Raw genomic sequence first — 17,817 nt, 5'->3', positions numbered from 1 at the left:
AGAAGGCCCAGCTCTGGGTGAGGGGCAGGTCAGGCTGCTGCTCAGCTAGAAGTAACTCCACATAGCTAGGCAAGGAAGTGTTGGGGTCCAGAGGCAGGGTCTGAAGCAGGGCTGTCCAACAGAACTTTCTATGATGATGGCACATCCCGTGTCTGCATTGTCCCCCATGACAGCCACTAGCCACGGGTGGTTATTAAACAACTAAAATGTGGCTGGCTTGACTGAGGAAATGAGTTTTTAAATATATTTATTTTCAGCTAAGATAAATACAATTTTCAAGCCACACGTGGCTAGTGGCTACTACATCGGACAGCACAGCCTAGCCAAGACGGCTGCCCTTCCCCCTTGTTTCCTTTGGGAGCTCCGGGAAGCCCCTGTCCACTCCCTCCCCTCCCCAGGGACCCTCGGAGAGGAAGGCCCGCTTTCCTTCCTGGTGGTGGCCTGAGCTTCAGCAAAGTAGGGCAGGGCTCTCAGCCCTCATTTTTGCCTGCTTCTATCACCTTCTGGACCCCCATCTCTCCTCATTCTTGGGCTCCCCAGGAGAGCTGCCGGAGAAGGTCCCCAGGGCTGGGCTCCCACCTCTCTGGGGGCTTCGCCTCATGACATCGTCACTAATCATGGGGGTCACTTGCCTGGTGATTTACAATTCCTAATCAGTCACCAGTCTGGCCCCCCTGTGAGTTGCACTGAAGGCCTCACTACTGATTTGATAATTCCAGAATTATTTGGAAATTGTGGTTTAATTACCACACGCCAATCTGCCCAAGCAGCTTTACTACAGCGGAGCATAGCCCCTGGGGGATGGATGATGAGCCCCCAGGGTCTGACGCAGAGCAGCGGGCATCCCAAGGACCTAGGAGGCTTCAGTCGGCTGCTGGGGGCACAGTGAGGGGCACCAGGAGGGGCAGGTGTGGGCCTGCTTGCTGGCCCCCTCCCACAGAGGACAACCAAGGGGTGGGGCTTGGAGCACCAGCTCTGGCCAAATACTTAGGTTCGAATCCTGGCTGGATCCTTGGGTATCAGTTTCTTCTCCTATAATGGGAGGGGTCAGGATGGCATCCTAGGGCCTTTCTGTCAGCCGAGGGTCTGCCTGTCTGACTGTGATGAAGACCATGCCACATGCAGCGTCAGGTGCTGGGAACCCCGTGGAGGGCTGGTAGTGGGCACCTTCAGCTCTCCCTGCCCCTCGCCCTGCCCTGCACCCCACCCCCTGGAAAAGCCAGCCGAGGAAAACCAGGGATCCCCCCAGAGGAAAGAGAACAGCCATGAAATGGGACTTACGGTGGCTTTTGGGGTCACTTAGAGTTTTCTTATCTGTTGAGGGAAATAAAGGGAAAGACAATGACACAGATGGCAGGGAAAGGGTGGTAGAGGAGGTGATGGGGAGATGCATGGATGAGATGACAGAGTGGCAGGCGGGCAGGGGCCCCGAGGGGCTGCTCCACTGCAGGCTGGGAGGGGGGGGCCGGGGGCCCTTATCTGGCTCCAGAGCCCCCACCCTGGGCCCTGCCTTCCAAGGACTCACTCTGCACGCACAGCCCGTCGGTGCAATTCTTGGAGTCAAGGAGGGTCCCGCTGCAGTCCCGGCCTCCGTTCTGGGGAGGGGGCGCCATGCACTCGCGGCTGCGCCAGTGCGCACACTCGGTGCTACAGGCCGACCACTTGCTCCACTCCGTCCACGCGCCATCGACTGTGGGGACACAGCACGTGGTGCATGGGGACACGTGCATGCACAGAATGCACACACAGTTATGTGTGCACAACACAGCAGTGCATGCACACACACACACACACACACACACAGCGCAGCAGGGAAAGAGGAACCCAAGACACACGCATGCCATCCAGAGAAATCCACGCCTCATGCCAGTGCAGAGACAGGAGCACCAGGTGGGCGAAGACAGCCCAAATAGACACGTAAGGTCACTGACACAGATACAGCCCAGGGCACAAGTGTACACAAAGAGGTACAAACCCAGGGTGAAAAACACCACATCAGTCACACAGACATGTCACCAAAGAGAGAGAACACAGACCAACCGATGGGGCCACAGAGTAACACAGAAGGAAGAGAGGACTGCAGCAAGGTAGGGTCAGCGGCCAGGTGTGTCTAGCAGTCAAGGGCAGGAGCACAGGCTCTCTGACCCCAGGAGCCTCTGGGGCCCCGGCCTGGGGGCTGACGCTGAGAACCCTTGGCCTGGAGAGCAGACCACCCATCCCTCAGACCGAAGCTCAGAGCCTCTGCCTCTGTCTCTCCCGCAGCCCAGGGCAGAACAGGAGGTCAGCGGTCAGAGTATCCAGTCCAGCCTGGTCAGCCAGCTGGGGGGCCCGGGACAAGCACCTTCTGCCCCCACCGTACCCCGACGGGGAGAGATCGGCTGTCCTGACTGGCAGACACCAGAGCACAGAAGGCAGGGCTGGGGCTGGCATGGGGCTGGGCGTGGGTGGACTGCCACCTGGCCGGTGGCCTTACCTGGGCACACGGTGGTGCAGGCAGTCTTCTGGAAGGCCTGGCCCTCACAGAAGGCGCCTCCATTGAGTGGGGCGGGGTTGGTGCAGGTCCGTGTGCGCTTCTGCCAGCCGCGGCCACAGCGGTTGGAGCAGGGTGACCACTCAGCCCAGCTGGACCAGCCGCCGTTCACTGCAGGGGTAGCAGTTGTCAGCAGGTTGGCCTGGCTCTTCGCCCCGTGGGCCCCCCAAGCCCCATCCTCCAGCCATGATGAGGCGCCTCTGCTGAGGCCTGGTCCTTCCTAGTTGGACCCCTCCTGCCTCCAGGGCTGGTGACTCAGATACCAGCGGGCAGACCTGGGCTGCATCTGTCAGCACCAGAGGCGACCCAGGAGGTCATTGTCTATTCCCCACCCCATTGTCCAATGGCAAACAAAGGTTCAGAGAGGGCTGACACACAAGGTCTCCCCATGAGTAATGGGGGGCTTGGAACTGGAACCCAGTACAGGGCTCTTTCTACAACACTCATTTCAGCCATGGCTCTGGCCCTCCCGCCCAAGGGGACAGCAAGTAACAGCTGACGGGCCTGAGCAGTGGTCCCTAACTGCTAGAACAACAGGCTTGGGGATGGGGATACTGACTGGGCCCTGCCTTAGCCCTGACTCTAAGAGAACTGGGTCTTCCCCTTCAGGGATAAGCAAAGGGCCTGAGAAGGGGCAAGTGCTCCTGGCTGGGGACCCAGGAGTCCCTGACTTCGCCACTAGCTTTGCTGTGTGACCTTGTGAAGGCACCTCCCCTCTCTGGGCCTCCTCTTCCTCCCCACCTGTTCACCAAGGTCCTGCTGGCTTCCGGGTAGGGAAGGGTCAGCTGTATAGCCCCAGGCTCTCCCCCTCCGTCGGCTGTGTCCTCCCCCGCCCCCCCCCCCAGCCCACTCTGGGCCGCACCATAGACAATGATGGTGGCGGTGGTGCTGCGGCGCTTGGCCACGATGTTCTTGGCTACGCAGGTGTAGTTGGCCGTATCTGACAGGCGAGCCTGGCGGATGATGAGGTTGTGGTCGATGGTGAGCAGGAAGTTGGTGTCCTGGGTGGGGTCAATGATGTCCTCGTTCTTGAGCCATTCCACCTGCAGGGGCAGGGTTGCAGCTGTGAGGGCCCAGGGCCCGATCCCCTGCACCCTGGGAGTGGGCCCTCTCTTGGGGGGAAGGGAGGCCTGACCATAAACAGGACTGCAGTTCTAGCCATGTCCACCCACGGTGGTGACACAGGGGGCAGGGCCTCCACGGGCCAGGCACTGTGCTGGACACTACAGAACACAGTGGTTAAGATGACCACCCACCAGCTGAGTGGCCTTGGGAAGGGACTTCCACTTGGCCTCGATTTCATCAACTGTAAGATGATATTTAATAGTACTACCCATAGGACTACTGTGAGGATGAAATGAATCAGTATATGGAAAGCGTGGAGGCCATGCCTGGCTCACGTTAAGTATTGATACTAAATAAGAACATGTCGTCATCATTAACTCTGCAAACCGACTCCCTTAGCCAGGGTGAGAGGCCTGGCAGGTGATTAAAAACATGGTTCCTGGTCTGGCAGACCTGGGTGTGCAAATGCCAGCTCTGCCACTCACTAGCTGGGTCACCCTGGGTGACCGCTTCACCTGTCCCAGTGCTGTGTTCCCAGCCATAAGATGGGATGACAATACCCACCTTGAAGGGTTGCTACGAGGACCAGCGTGCCGAGTGCCAGGCACATGTGGGAGCCACGAGGGGTAGCTATTACAGAAGGTGTCTGTCTGAGCTCATTTCCAGATGGGGGCCTGGGCTGGGGGGAAGCTAAGTGATTAGAGCAAAGGTTCTGAGCTGGAAGCCCAGGGTTCCATCTTCCCCAATCCTGTTCTGAGGTCCCTGGCAACAAAGCTGAGACGTTTCCCCATGCCCTGCTCTGACTAGAGGACCACCAATGCAGGGAGCGGGAGAGAGGAAGCAGGTCTGGAACACAAGCAGGGCAGTAAGAGGACAGGTGGGCATCACCCAGGGATGCACAGGCCACGTGGTGCAGGAAGGGGTGATCAGCTTGTGGGCTGAGTTTTTGCTCAGACGCACGTATTATGATACACATAAAGCTGGGGCCTTGGGTTCTGGGTGGGGTGGGGGAAAATGGTGTATATGGCCACTTCTCTTGTAGGAGATTGAGCCTGGGGTCAACCCAAGGAGCCCTAGGGGTTCCTGCCCCAGCTCTGCCCCATCCTGTGGGGTTATGCCTATGGAGGGCCCAGCTGGGGTCTGGCATGCGCCGAGTTCTACAGAGGTTGCAGTTCCTTTCTCTGTCTCTAGCCTTGATATCCCCATCTGTGAAATGGGAGGGCTCTGGAAGGCTGAGGCATTGTGGCTGGTGGTAAATATCATGCCTGGCTGGCCCCTGCCATGCCCGAAGTCCCCCATGTCCCCACTCACCTCAGCCACAGGCACCCCCTCTGGTGGGCGGCATTGCAGGAGAACTTCATGGTCCAGGGGCACTTCCTTGCCCAGAGGCTCCTGATCGAAGTTCTTGCGCAGGTCTGGGAGAAGGAAGGAAAAGTGTTCCAAGGCACAGTCAGGCGGTGCAGGGAGGAGGCCAGTCAGGCAGAGCTGGATCCTGAAGGGCCCCATTCTAGCCACTAGGTGGCAGTGCACACCAAGAGAATGTTCACGGAGACACCCGGCCTTTACCTGGAGAACTTTTCCAAGATGGGGGCCTCACCAGGTGGACTCGCGGGAACAAGCTTCCCTCCCTGACTCTGGGATCCTATGCACATGGTGACCGGGGATGGTGAGGAAGCTGGCAGCTTCCTTATATAAAAGTAGGCAAAAAAGGGCCGTTAGAAATCCTGGGGCCAAAGGTGGCACAGGTTCTGGGTCATGGAGCCTTCTGAGCTGGCACCCCTGTGCCCTGATGTCTGCGTGTGGAATTCTCTCCCCAGGATCCACAGGGAAGGGAAAAGGGCCCAGGAGAATGGGGTGAGGGTGTCAGGGTGGCGTACATGCAATGCGGACATAGGCCCGGCGACTCTTGGTGGTGCCCGCAGAGCTCCAGGCCACGCACTGGCACCAGTAATCCTCCAGCCCAAACAGCTCCTCCACCTGCTGCCGCGACACCTCGATCTGCACCTCTCGCACCTGCAGGCCTGGGAGGAGGAGAGACACGCCATCAGGGGGCAGGTCTGAGGACAGAAGACACTGGACATGGGACCATAATATCTCTCTCCTTTCCAACCCCCCGAGTCCTGTGGGCTCCTCTCCCAAGTGCCTCACGTTTCCATTTTTCTCATCTCATCTGCCTTGAGCCTGGCCCAAGCCACCATTGCAGCTCACCTGGAAACTCAATGGCTAACCCAAGCCCTCTGCCCCCATCCAATCGACTTTCCACCCTGCAGATAGCTCTTCAAAAGGCACAAATGGCATGTCATTCCCCTGCTATGTCTCCAGTCATCCCAGTGTAAAGACCCAGACCTTCCACGTGGCCTCCAGGCCCTGCACGATCTACCCACTGCAGCCTCACCGGGTGTCTTCCAGGCCCTCATGTTTTCCTGGCCTCTCTAGCCACAGGGCCGTTGTACATCCAGTCCCCTGCCTGGAACTCTCTTCTGTCTTTTCTGTGTCCAGCGAACTCCCAGTCACCGTCAGTTTTGGGCTGGGCCTCACTTCGGAGGGAAGCCCCCTGATGCTGGCCCACCCCCACCAGCTGTCAAAGTACCGCTCAGCACTCCCACAGCTGCACTGGACATTGGTCTGTGCAGTTATCATTCCCCACCCAGCCTGATTCCCTCATGGCACTGACCATTACCTGGAACTGTATTATTTATTGACGTGTTCATGTGTTAACTGTATCTCCTGCAGGAGAATGAGGTGGGGCTTTGTCCTGTTCACTGCCGTGGCCCAGGGCCTGGCACAGACAATGGGCTCAACAAATATGAGGCAAGCATGTGGCCTCTCTCTGGTCATGGCTCAGGAGCCTGTGGGGCTGGAGTTGAGGGAAGGCCCCTCTTCCTGGGAACCCCAAACCTCTCAATGATTCCCTGCTAGGGCCCAAGGGCCTCCTTGAACGACTGGATCCACCAGCCCACAGAGAAGGAATCACTCACTCTTTGCCAATCCTCCCTTGACAAAACCCTCTACGTTCTGGAAAGGGATGAACCCTCCTGGATGAGGGCACCCATCCGAAGCTCCTCCCCAAAGCTTGTGGGAGAACTGTAAGGCCTCCTCCACCAGGAAGCCCTCCCTGACTACCCCCGTGGTCTCGGAATTCCTAAAGCTATTCCTCCTCGCCATCATGTATCTGAGCTCATCCTCTCATGGTTGCTTGTGGATTCTGATAAGCCCCTCAAGGGCGGGACTGTTGAGTGTACACATTGTAGTCCTGTGGCATGGTGGTTAGGTGGAGGGCTGGACTGCTTCTTGACAGGTTTGAATCCTGGCCCTACCTTCACTCCCCAACTGTGTGACCTTAGCTAAGTTACTTAGCCTCTTTGAGCCTCGGTTCCCTCATCAGAGTAAAACACTCAGGGTAAATTCTAAATGAATCATGGCAATTACAGCACCCAGCCCAGGCTGGACACAAATCTAATCTGGCAGCTCATCTGGATCTCATCCAGCCCCTTCCTTTTACATCTGGAGAAACTGAGGCTTGGAGAGGGTAGGTGGCAGGCCCAAAGTCCCAGAGCAAGTTGCCAGCAGAGCTGAGATCAGCTATCTGGCGTCCTGCCCCAGTTAGAGCTCTGCCCAGTGATGAATGACACCTCTCTGGACCTCTCCCAGTGAAATCATTGCCTTAACTCTCCTGCATCCTGAGGGAGGGGGGCCCTTGCACTGGGAGCCCAGACAGTGAGGAACCCCTCCTGGTGGCCAGGGATCTAAATTGGAGGGGGCTGGTGTTTGCTGTGGGTGGAGCACCAGGAGAGAAGAGGCTTCTTGGGGGACAGCGGCCCTGCCTGCTGGCAGTGGCTGCCTGGACTGCTTGCTCTACAAGCAATGCTGCATGGCCCGGGGCAGGAGAGTGGGGCCCTGCCCTTTATCCACCAGGCTGGGAGCCTGGAGGAGTGGCCCCTCTCAAGGGGGTCATCCATCCAGAATGTTTCAGGAGCACCCAACAGCTGGACAGATAAACTACCACCCAGCAGGGCTTGACACCGTGGCAATGGTCACCAGCAGGCAAAGAGGAGGACAGGGGCCTTTGGTCTCCCAGACTTGGGCCCCAGACTAGGTGTCCCCCTCAGCATGATGGCCAAGTGGCAGGCAGTGCCTGGACCAGGACACCCAGAGTTGGGCTGCCTGCCTTGACCTGGCATGAGCTAGTGGGTGGGCTCGTCCCGCCTCTTTTGGCCCCCATCCTGTTTTCAGGGCTTCAGAGAGTGCCAGGGAGGGCTAGCGGTGGGGAGGAGGAACCAGCCACACTGCTGCCAAGGGTGTGGCCTGCTGGACCACTGTCCATTCTTTGTAGCTAATGGGGACAACAGTGTCTTGATTTCTAGGGCTGGCAGGACTTGTGTGCCTGGTAGCAGGGGAGTAAGAGCCACCCTGTTACTAATAATCACAGGGTCTGTGAGGGGCCCTAGCAGGATACACTGTCCCCTTGCCCTGAAGGGCCAGAGGGGCTCAGGGGGATAGAGAAGTAAGAATAGGTTTCAAGAGGAAAGAAGCCAACAAAAACCCAGAAAGAAGATGGAGGAAACAGGTGTTTATTGAGCACCTGCTGGGTCCTGGCACTGTGCTCAATGCTGTACAGGTACCACCTTGTTCCATCCTCACCAAGACCTGTTAATATCCCAGTTTACAAAGAGAGAAACTGGGGCTCAGAGAGGTTGAGTGACTTCCTCAGGGTCACACAGCCAGAGTATGGGGGCAGCTGGGATATGGGTTTTTTTTCCTTTTAAAAGTTTCTTTTTTGGAGAATTCCCTGGTAGTCCAGTGGTTAGGACTCCATGCTTTCACTGCCGAGGGCGCAGGTTCAATCCCTGGGTGGGGAACTAAGATCCCACAAGCCGTGCGGCGTGGCCAAAAAAAAGAAAAAAAAAATCAGATAAAAAATCCTTTTCTTGGGACTTCCCTGGTGGTCCAGTGGTTAAGAATCCGTCTTGCAATACAGGGGACGCAGGTTTGATCCCTGGTCAGGGAACTGAGATCCCACATGCCACGGGGCAACTAAGCCCGTGCACCACAACCAGAGAGAAGCCTGCGCACGGCAACGAAGAGCCCGCACACTGCATCCAAGACCTGATGCAGCCAAAAATAAATAAATAAATAATTTTTAAAAAAATCATTTTTTAATTTTTAGATTTTGAGTGAGAATGAGACTCCAACTCTAACTTTTAAAATTCTTGAAATTCTTTAAAATTTTTGGTAAAATATACATAACCTACAACTTACCATTTTAACCAATTTTTATGGTACAGTGTTGAATGACATTAAGTACATTCTGGGGTATGATTTTAGCCTGAGTGGTTCTGAAATCTGTCAGCTTTTCACAGAAAAATAGAAGTTGAAGGAGGAAGAAAGAAGGAGAGAGAGTGAAAGAGAGTATGTCAGGGGAGAGACACAAGAATGAGACTGAGGTAGAGAAAGAGAGAGACATAAGGGAAAAAAGACAGACACAAAAGGAGACAGGGATGAGAAGGGAGAAGCAGGAGAGACAGAAGGAAAGAAGAGAGGGCTGAAAAAGGAGGAGAAAGAAAAGGTCAGGGAAGAGATGGTAGAAACGAAATCAAAGCCAAGGCAGGCTCTGGGGCAAAGGAGCCACCCCGAGCCTGGGGTCGGTTGGGGCTGCCCAAAGCTGGCCGCCCGCAGGTGACCTGCAGTGGGTGGCCCCCCTCCCTGGCCTGAGCTGGGGAAAGGATTTCCACCCCTGAAGGTCCTGTACTGTAAACAGGGGCTGGGCTCTGGGAGATGTGAGGAGCCCCAGGCTCTGCCTCCTGCCTGGGGTGGGGGGCCCCCAGGGACCTGCACACATCCCACGCTTCCTCCTAGTTTCCCACGCTTCTGCCACTCTCCTCTCCTGCAGGACTTGGGCTACATCCTAGCACCACCTCTATGATTATTTACTTAATATTTCTGGCCTTTTTTAAAAAACCTAAGCCAATTGATTTCTATGAAGGAAGCGTTGCATCATTACTGTGAACAAAAACAGTATCACTTCTCACCAACACAGAGGACCTGTGAAACTAGCGATGGTCTAGAATTCTGGTTGGGTGTTGGGGGCAGGGCTGCGATACAGAGCAGGCTCCTCTTCCTTAAACAGCAAGCACAGCAGGTGCTGGGGGAGCAGGGAAGAACCCTAGTCCCCGACTGGACCTGCTCTCTGATGTAAGCACAGGATGGAAGGAAACTGGAAAAGGGAGCTAGCTCTCAGCAAGGGATTTGGTGCTGTTTCACCTGGTCACCCAGTCAGACAGGGCAAGCGGCCAAGCCTTGGTCCAGGGTGAACTTCAGAGGGGACACTGAGGCCCGGGGGCACCGTGGCTGTATGAGGTCTCACATGGAGCCAGGGTGGAGCCAGGCCCAGGACCCTCTGGGTCTGGGGTGACCTGGGGGTGCCCGGCGAGTGGGGTGGGCTCACCGGTGGCCTCGTCCAGGCTCTCCTGCGTGACGTGGTTGTTCTGGCTGACCCACTCGCCGTTGCACTTGAAGTAGATCTGTGTGGCGGGGAAGGCACGGCAGCGCAGCTCCACGGGCTTGTTCTTCACGATGTAGGCGTCCTGCGGCTCCCGCAGGAAGTGGGGCAGCGGCTCTGCTGGCGCCGACGGGAAGGAGTCTGGGAGCACCTCGCTGCCAGAATCAGTGCCTGCAGAGGGTGGAGGGTGGGAGGGCTCCATGAGGTCACAGGCTGGGAGGCCTGGGTCCCCTCCATCCCCTGGGGGCCCTGGCAGAGAGAGGAGGCTGGGGGAGGAGGAGGGGTAGGCAGCTGAGGAGACCTGCTGGGACGCCCTCTGTGGCCTGGGCGAGGTCTGACACTCCTGTGGCCTCCGTTTCCCCACTGTGACCTGCTTTTAAGAGGCTGTGTTTTGGAGCCAGTCCCAGCCCTGTGATGCTGTGTGATTCTACTTTTTTACAGATGGAGGAGTCAGGGTGGACCAGGGAGGTGAGGTGACCCATCAGGGCAAGGACACCCCTCTCCAGCCCTCACCACCGGCCCTCCCCAGCCTCCCTCCAGTTTCCCACGGCGATGCCACAGAATGTGAAGAGCTGGAAATGGGCCTGAGGCTGGAGCTCAAACCAGGCCGGCTCTGCCCCGAAGCCACAGCTGCCCTGTGCAGCCCCAGCCAGCCAGGTTGATGGAAGCAGGGAGACAAGTCAGGGCCCACAGGGGCGAGGGTGGGCTGAGGTGGGGTGGCAGCACCAGGCCTGGGCTCCCTGGTGCTTGTTCCCGGAGTGCCGCCACCTCCAGGAAGCCCACGGCAGGCAGCAGCAGGCAGGGGAGACCACCTTCCCTGCAGCCTCCCCCCAGACCCTCCCTTCCTCTGGTCTGTGGCTCTGATCCGCCCCCTTTGCCTTTCCTGCTTCAGCCAAATCCACACCCTCGGCCCTATGGATGAGGGCACTTGGGAGGCTGGGAAGGCAGTGAGGCTGTGCCGGCGGCCATCTCCTCCCGCAAAGGGGCCAGATGGAACCCCTGGCCCCGTCCAGCTCCCTGGAAAGAACAGCACCTCGGGAGGTGAGACAAACAGGAAGGGAGAGGGGCCTGGCCACCACCAGTGTGGGGAGGGAGGGAAACCAGGCCGGGCCAGGCTACTGGTTTACAATCCACGTAGGAAAATTGACTTTCCAATGCCAAGCCCCAAACAATCAGGTGGCTGGGGACAACCGGCAGGGGGCTTGTCCTCCTCTGCTAACTGCTCCCGAGGAAACAACGAATTAAGCTGCAGGGGTGCATGTGTCTGCCCAGCCCCTCGCCAGCCTGCCGCAGTCCTGTCACTGTCCCGGCGCTCCAGTCCATCAAGTGGAGCTGGGGCCCCAGGAGGCCATGGGTTAGACACGCTCAGCACTCGGGAGCCCCCCTATGGGCAGAGGGGCCAAAGGGACACATGGTTCTTCAAGAGCAGAATGAACAAAACGTGCCTAACATGCTTTCTCAGTGTCATCTCCTTGTGGATCACGAGCTCCTGCTAAGACGGGGGCTCTGAGAAAATGCATGGGTTGTCACTGGCTCCAAGCTCTGGGCTGTGGGTGGGGTATGTGTGCGTGGCCTGGGGGACCGAAGGGGAAGCCAGCAAGAGAGAGGATGAATCCAGCATGTTCCCTGTGACCCATGGAGAGCCCTTAACTCCGACCTCGTTACTTTGTCTATGACGAGGGCAGGAAAATGAGCACTCTTCCTCTCTCTGGGATCTTTTGAGGATCATATGAGATAAACATGCATGAGTGCCTAGGAGGAGCCTAGGTACAAATTGCTGCATCAAAATAGCAACTAATGCTTCCCTGGAATTAACTGCTATGTTTTCAGTTACATAGTTAACTTAACTAATTCTTGCAACAACTTTGTAAGGTATATTATATTGGTCCCCAGTTTACTGATGGGGAAGCTGAGGCTCAGAGCAGTTAAGCAACTTGCCCAAGATCACACAGCTAGCAAGAGGCAGAACCAAGGTTTGAACCCAAGAAACCAGACCTCAGTGTTGCCCCGGGCTCCACACTGCCTATCTTTGGAGTAGCTCCATAACACTGTGGGTGTCCCCATACCTGAGATTCCTAATAGACCCTGACACTGGCCGGGTCTCTGCAATTACGGGGGCTCTCTCATCAAAGGGCCAGCAAGGCCGGGACTGTTTTTCATGTTTCAAAGCTGGGGAAATTGAAGTCCATCAAACTGATGCAAGGTCACCTGGTTAGTGGGCATCCAAACTAAGAACAGCACCGAGGATTCCCAAGGCCAGGCCAGGGCTCCCAAACACCTGCTTTCCTCTGCCAGACAGGGAGACACCTTCTCTGTAGGTAAACTGGCAGCCCCTAGGGTCTGGGAATGTGGGCAGTTGATGGCGAGATGACACAGTGCCCAGGGAGCTGGACATGGGTCTCCCGGTGGCCTGAGAGCTGCTCACTGTGGCCCTCCCGCCAGGCGGGCAGTTCTAGGGAGAGCAGGGTGGAGCCAAGAGGACTCCATGCCCACCTCCTGCCACCAGCATCCCTGCTTCAGTCTCAGGCCTGAGGAGTCTAGGCCAGGGCTCAGGCTTCAGACTCAGACACCCCAGGGTCTGAACCAGTCCTGACTGGCCTCAGGCACCTCATCTGTGAAATGGGGGGACTGGACCCCCCTCTGGGGATGGCGGCCATGAGAGCAGGTATATGGGAACCCATGGATGCAGCTGCAGGCTTGCCCTACCTTCTAACCACACAGCTCCCAGCCTCCAGGTGACGGCCGCCTTGGCTCTCTGTGGCACTGTGGGCTGCATTTATGACTTTGTTTTATAACCCTAATGTGGCTCATTTACAAAGCAGGCGGAGACTTGACTGAGGAAAGTCAACATTAGACATCCATTAGGGCAGGAGGCCCGAGTCTGGCGGCCCCGTGCCCCACCCTGCCACCCCACCCCTCCTCTCAGCCCTGGCACGAAGACTCAGCCCTGGTCTTGGCAGGAAGACGGCTGGGCGTCTCATCACTGCCTCCCTGTCATCAGGGCAGTGCTGGGTGGCTCTCTATGCAGCCACTGCCCACTTGCCCACATCCCCATCCCCCAGACATCCTGCAGGAAACAAGGAAGCAGCAGCAAGAGCCGACCTGAGATTCTTCCCCACAGGGACCACCATGGACTACATGCTGGCCGGCACACAGTAGGTGCTCAGTGAACACAAATTAAAGGTGTGTGGGAGGTGCTGCCAGGGCCTGGGTAGTGACTGAATTGGGCCCCTGTCCTGACCAGTGGACACGTCCCCTCCTCCTTGGCCCTGGCTTGGGCCTTAGCGGCTGAGGAAGGTTCTGCAGGTGTCCTGGAGGGGGGGGCCACCTGAGCCTTCCCTCTCCAGCTTGGAGGAGGAAGAATCATGAAGCTGGGGGTTCCTGGGTACTCCCTCTGCCAGAGGCCTTCAGAAGGTATTTTATATTAACTCACTGAGCCCTGCGGCAATCCTTGACAGAGGTTCCCAAACTTTTTTGGTCTTTAATGTCTTGGTAATTTTTACCCAGTAATTTTACCCCAAGGCCAAAAGAAATTGCTAGTGGTTTTGTTTATTAAGTAGTTAGATCCAACCAGCTTACGTGTGTGTAGGTGTGTGTGTGTATATCCTAACAACTTAGTATCCATTAGGAAAAAATAATACACGTAAATTGAAAGAAAGGTAATATTTGTATTCCATTCCTATGTAGCCACAATAACTTATAATGGGGATATCTTGGAATCATAGTGGACATTGCTACCCTCACTCAGAGTACTCCCAAATGCCAAATTCCCAGCTTTGCAAAGGTATGGTGCCATCTAAAGGAAAGAAGTGTGTGTGACGCTGAAATTGTAAGCTATCTTGAGCTAGTAGTTGTTGTGGTATCTGGCAGCTGTCCGGTATTGCTGTGTTTCCATGGAGATTAAAAATATCCCACAGCACCCCCTGTAGCATCCTAGGGTGCCTGGGCACACAGTTTGGGAACCACATCTCTATAAGTTAGGTACTATTATTAACCCCATACTACAGATGAGGAAACTGAGACCAAGAGAGTTTAAGTAGCTGATACAGGGCTATAAAGCTAGTATGTAGCAGAGCTGGGGAGCACATCCAGACAGGTAGACACCTGAATCTGACTTCTGAACTGGAAATTGGCATTTATGTCCACTATTTGCCAGATGCTTCAAATAGTTCATCTAATTTACTCCTCACACCCCCCAAGGTGAGCAATATCTTCCCATGTTGCAGATGAAGACATGGGGCATCAAGGGACTTGCCTGAGGTCACCTGATCAGCGGGAGGAAGCCAGGCTTGGAGCCGTATCCCTCGGTCACCTGTCTCCCTGGCTTCACTACTGCTCTCCCCACTGCCCCGTCTTCACAGAGGAGAATAAAACACCTAGGAAAAGGTCCCCTAGGAGGAGGAGTCTTTGCCACTGCCAGGCCAGATATGAATTTCCCCCTGGTGGGAAAATGGCCCACATAAAGTGTGGTTTCTTCCAATAGCAGAATTCATTTGAACCTATAGTTGCAAAAATGCAACCTGCCTTTACAGCTGCATACACGAATGGCCTAGCTAATCCAAAATGAAGGTATGAAATAGAACGCATCCCTGCACAGATGTAACCAAAGATGGTCAAACATAGGAAAAGAACCACTGAAGTCAGGAGCCCTGGGTTTTCACCCCAGCTGGGGATTGGCACTGCTGTGTGGCCTTCCTCTCAGGCCTCGGGGCCTCTATCTGTCAAATCGGGAAGTTGGTAGAGCCAATCTCTTGAGCCCCACTCTGGTTCCCACACTTTGAGATTTGAAGATGCCTGATGGGGAATCTGTTAATGTAGGACAGGGCACTGTTGGGTAAAGTTTTTCTTCACGAAGCGAATTTGCTTAAAGTGGGGTCACCTTTCTTGCCAGTGTTATTCCTGGCGCAAAGACCCAGCACCTACTGGGATCCTAAGACACAGTGTTGGGGGGAGGCTGGGAGGGAGGAGGAGGAACTATTTGCTGCTGGGCTCTGCCAACTGTGACGCAGGCCACCCACCCTGGCCTCGGATGAAAATGACCATTGGAGTCTCTCTGGTGGGCACCATTCAAACCCTCGCTTCTCATTTACCTATTCCTGCCTGTATGGGGTGTCTTGTCAGTGGGGCTCACTTGGATGCACTGAATCACAGGGATAAAGGTTACTGCAAGGGCCATCTCGTACGACATCCCCCTGCCCATCAACTCCGTATCCAACCTTGACTCACATACCTCCAGGGATAGGGAGCTCACCACTGCCTTTCTCAGCCAGGCTCTCCTTTAGACAGATCTAACAGAAAAGCTTTCCTTACTTTCTGCTGAAATTTGCTGTCAGAGGCTCCAGCCATCGCTATAATTTCAGCCTCTGAGGTTACACAAAACAGTGAGCTTCCTCTTCCCCACGACAGCGTACCAGCCTCTGAAGGTTGCGGCCTGCCCGCCCTGGCCATCTAGCCTTTCTTTCAAATATTCACAAGACACCGTTTTGCATCTCCTCACCACCTGGCTTCCTCATGGGCAAGTTCCATTTTGCTCACAATCCACTTAAAATGTAGGGAGGGGAGGTGACCAGGGTGGGGGTCTGGTGGTGCCTCCCTGCTTCTGGCAGCTCGAAGGCTCCTTGGCAGTTGTGGGTGGCTGCTTCTAGAAAGCAGGGAGCACACCACACGGTTCTTGGTGTCCCCCATGGGGTCCAGGACAGGGTACCCGTCCCCTGGGACAGGAGTGGCGCTTGCAGGACAGAGTGAGGAGTCTGAGCCTGGTCTCCACCCGACAGCAGGACCCGTGCCAGGCCGCATGCTCCTTCCCAGGGGCTGGGCCTGGGCAGTGCCAAGTGTGGAGACACACCTGGCAGGTGGGAGGTCCTGATGGGGTGGAAGTCAAGGCCACGGGCTTATTTAAGAGGTACCAGAATCTAAGCCACTAGAATAAGCAGAAGCCAGGGGCCTTGGAGATGAAAGAAGTGGGTTCAGGACAAAGGTAAAGAAACCATATTTCCCAGAACTACCCCTGAGAGGAGGGGGAGACTAAAACTACAGCGCTCAGACATCCCTGGATGGGAGACTGTCACTAGTTGCTAGGGGAGGCCAGAGGGGTTGTGCTTCCCTTACGGTGACCCTGAGCCTGGAGCCCAGACGGGACTGGCGCGTGGTGGAACGGGCTGGCCTGAGAGCCAGCAGACCAGCTCCAACTCAAATCCTCACTCTGCCACTGAGACCTTGAGAGGGCCTCAGTTTCCCCATCTATGAAAAAGGGGCTAATAGGTACTGCCCTGTCAATTTTGAGGTGTTGTTGTGAAGTCAGCTGAGAAAACAGATGCAAATGTGCTCTGTTAACTGGGTAGAGCCCATGCCCCAGGGAGAGGCACCAGACAGGAAAGCTTCTCCGGCTGAGCCGTGTGTGGGGAGTCCTGAAACCCCGCACCGGCAGCCTCCTCAGCCTATAGACACCTGAGCCCCTGTAGGCCAGAAGCACAGCAAGTCGAGTGCAGAGGCACCCGGAGTCCTGTTCTACCAACTCAGAGAGGGGAAGTGACCAATGCAACATCACACAGCAAACTAACAGCCAAGCTGGACCAGAGCCCCATTTCTGGTTCACGGCTGAGGCGGGAGACAGCACAGCATGGCATGGCTATGGGTAAAAGCTTGGGCTCTGTATTTTCCCATGCCTGGGATGGAAACTCACTACCATCCACCTCAGCCAGGTCCACCCCTGGCCAATGGGGCAGAGACCTCAGAGGCTGCAGTGGTTTAGTAGAGAAGGCCTCGATACCCCTGTCCCCTGGTTTTTGTCCCCAGGTGGGTGACAAGGCCAGGCCTGGGACACCCCCCATCCCGGGCTCAACTGCAGGGGGTGGGCATCTGTAGCTGAGCAGGGCTGGCTGGTGCGAGGCGGTGCCCACACTGAGGAGCAGAACTGGGAGGGGAGAATGGGGGGCAGGCGGGAGGTGAGGGAGAGAGAAACGCCCCACGCTGGGCACATTTATCATCAGCAATCACAGTCTAGCCCCTGGACACCGGCTAATTCTCGCCAGACTTGACCTCCCACTGCATGGAAAATCTCTTCCATTCACTGTGAGGTGGATGTGCTCAGTGGGGAGTGGGGAGAGAGCGGGGAGAGGAGCCCACTTATTATTATGTTTTAAAAACACACAAACCCCACATGGAAGGACCCCTCCCTGGACACAAAGCCCTTCTTCCATCTGGCCCTGGCTTCTGGCGGCTGTGGAGTTCAGGCTGGGGCCCCCTCAGAGATGGTTACAATGGCCGTTACTGGTGACAAATGGGGGCTGGTGGGCTTGGGGGGGCGCCGAGTTCTTCCTAACAAAGGAGGCCCCTTGCACAGCCCTTTTCCCATACCCTCTGCAGACCTGCCCATGCCCATGATGTCACTTCCTCTGCTGGCCACAGGAAGCAGCCTCACCAAGATGGCCAGCTGGGGCAGGAGCCTGCATCCTGAAGGGGTGTCTGGCTGATCCTGAGAAATCTTTCCCCTGGAAGGACTTGGGACAAGTGAAGGATCTGATGGGAGTCTGGGGACGAGGCCCCAGGGCAGGTGCAGAGCCCTGGCATGAAGCCCGGGCCCCATTTTCTAGGGGTCACATGGCTTACAAAACAGAGAGAGGACACTACAGCTCCTGGGTCATTGGTCTATCCGCAGACTCTCAGTGGTACCTGGGGAAGCTGTATTCCCACCGGCCCAGACCCTCCCTTCAGACCCTTCCTC

The 17,817-nt window shown here is 56.3% G+C and overlaps 1 protein-coding gene across 3 annotated transcripts in view; it reads right to left on the bottom strand.

The window, feature by feature from the left end:
- The window catches only part of UNC5B (unc-5 netrin receptor B), a 39,972-nt gene that overhangs the window by 12,382 nt on the left and 9,773 nt on the right, over positions 1–17,817 (bottom strand). For 2 of the 3 annotated variants that reach the window (XM_082407335.1, XM_082407337.1), the window contains exons 2-8: positions 10,041–10,265; positions 5,473–5,616; positions 4,907–5,010; positions 3,393–3,573; positions 2,474–2,641; positions 1,526–1,690; positions 1,282–1,314 (exon numbers count right to left, since the gene is read on the bottom strand). In XM_082407335.1, coding sequence (XP_082263461.1) covers positions 1,282–1,314; positions 1,526–1,690; positions 2,474–2,641; positions 3,393–3,573; positions 4,907–5,010; positions 5,473–5,616; positions 10,041–10,265 — 1,020 coding nt within the window. The remainder of the gene's footprint in view (positions 1–1,281; positions 1,315–1,525; positions 1,691–2,473; positions 2,642–3,392; positions 3,574–4,906; positions 5,011–5,472; positions 5,617–10,040; positions 10,266–17,817) is intronic. The other variant, XM_082407336.1, reaches the window with a different exon arrangement.

The sequence above is a fragment of the Balaenoptera borealis genome (genome assembly GCF_965194805.1).
Source record: "Balaenoptera borealis genome assembly, chromosome: 10".
In the NCBI taxonomy this organism is placed as follows: Eukaryota; Metazoa; Chordata; class Mammalia; order Artiodactyla; family Balaenopteridae; genus Balaenoptera; species Balaenoptera borealis.
Note: the sequence above shows the minus strand (reverse complement) of the source record. Positions and strands in the feature narration are given on the sequence as shown.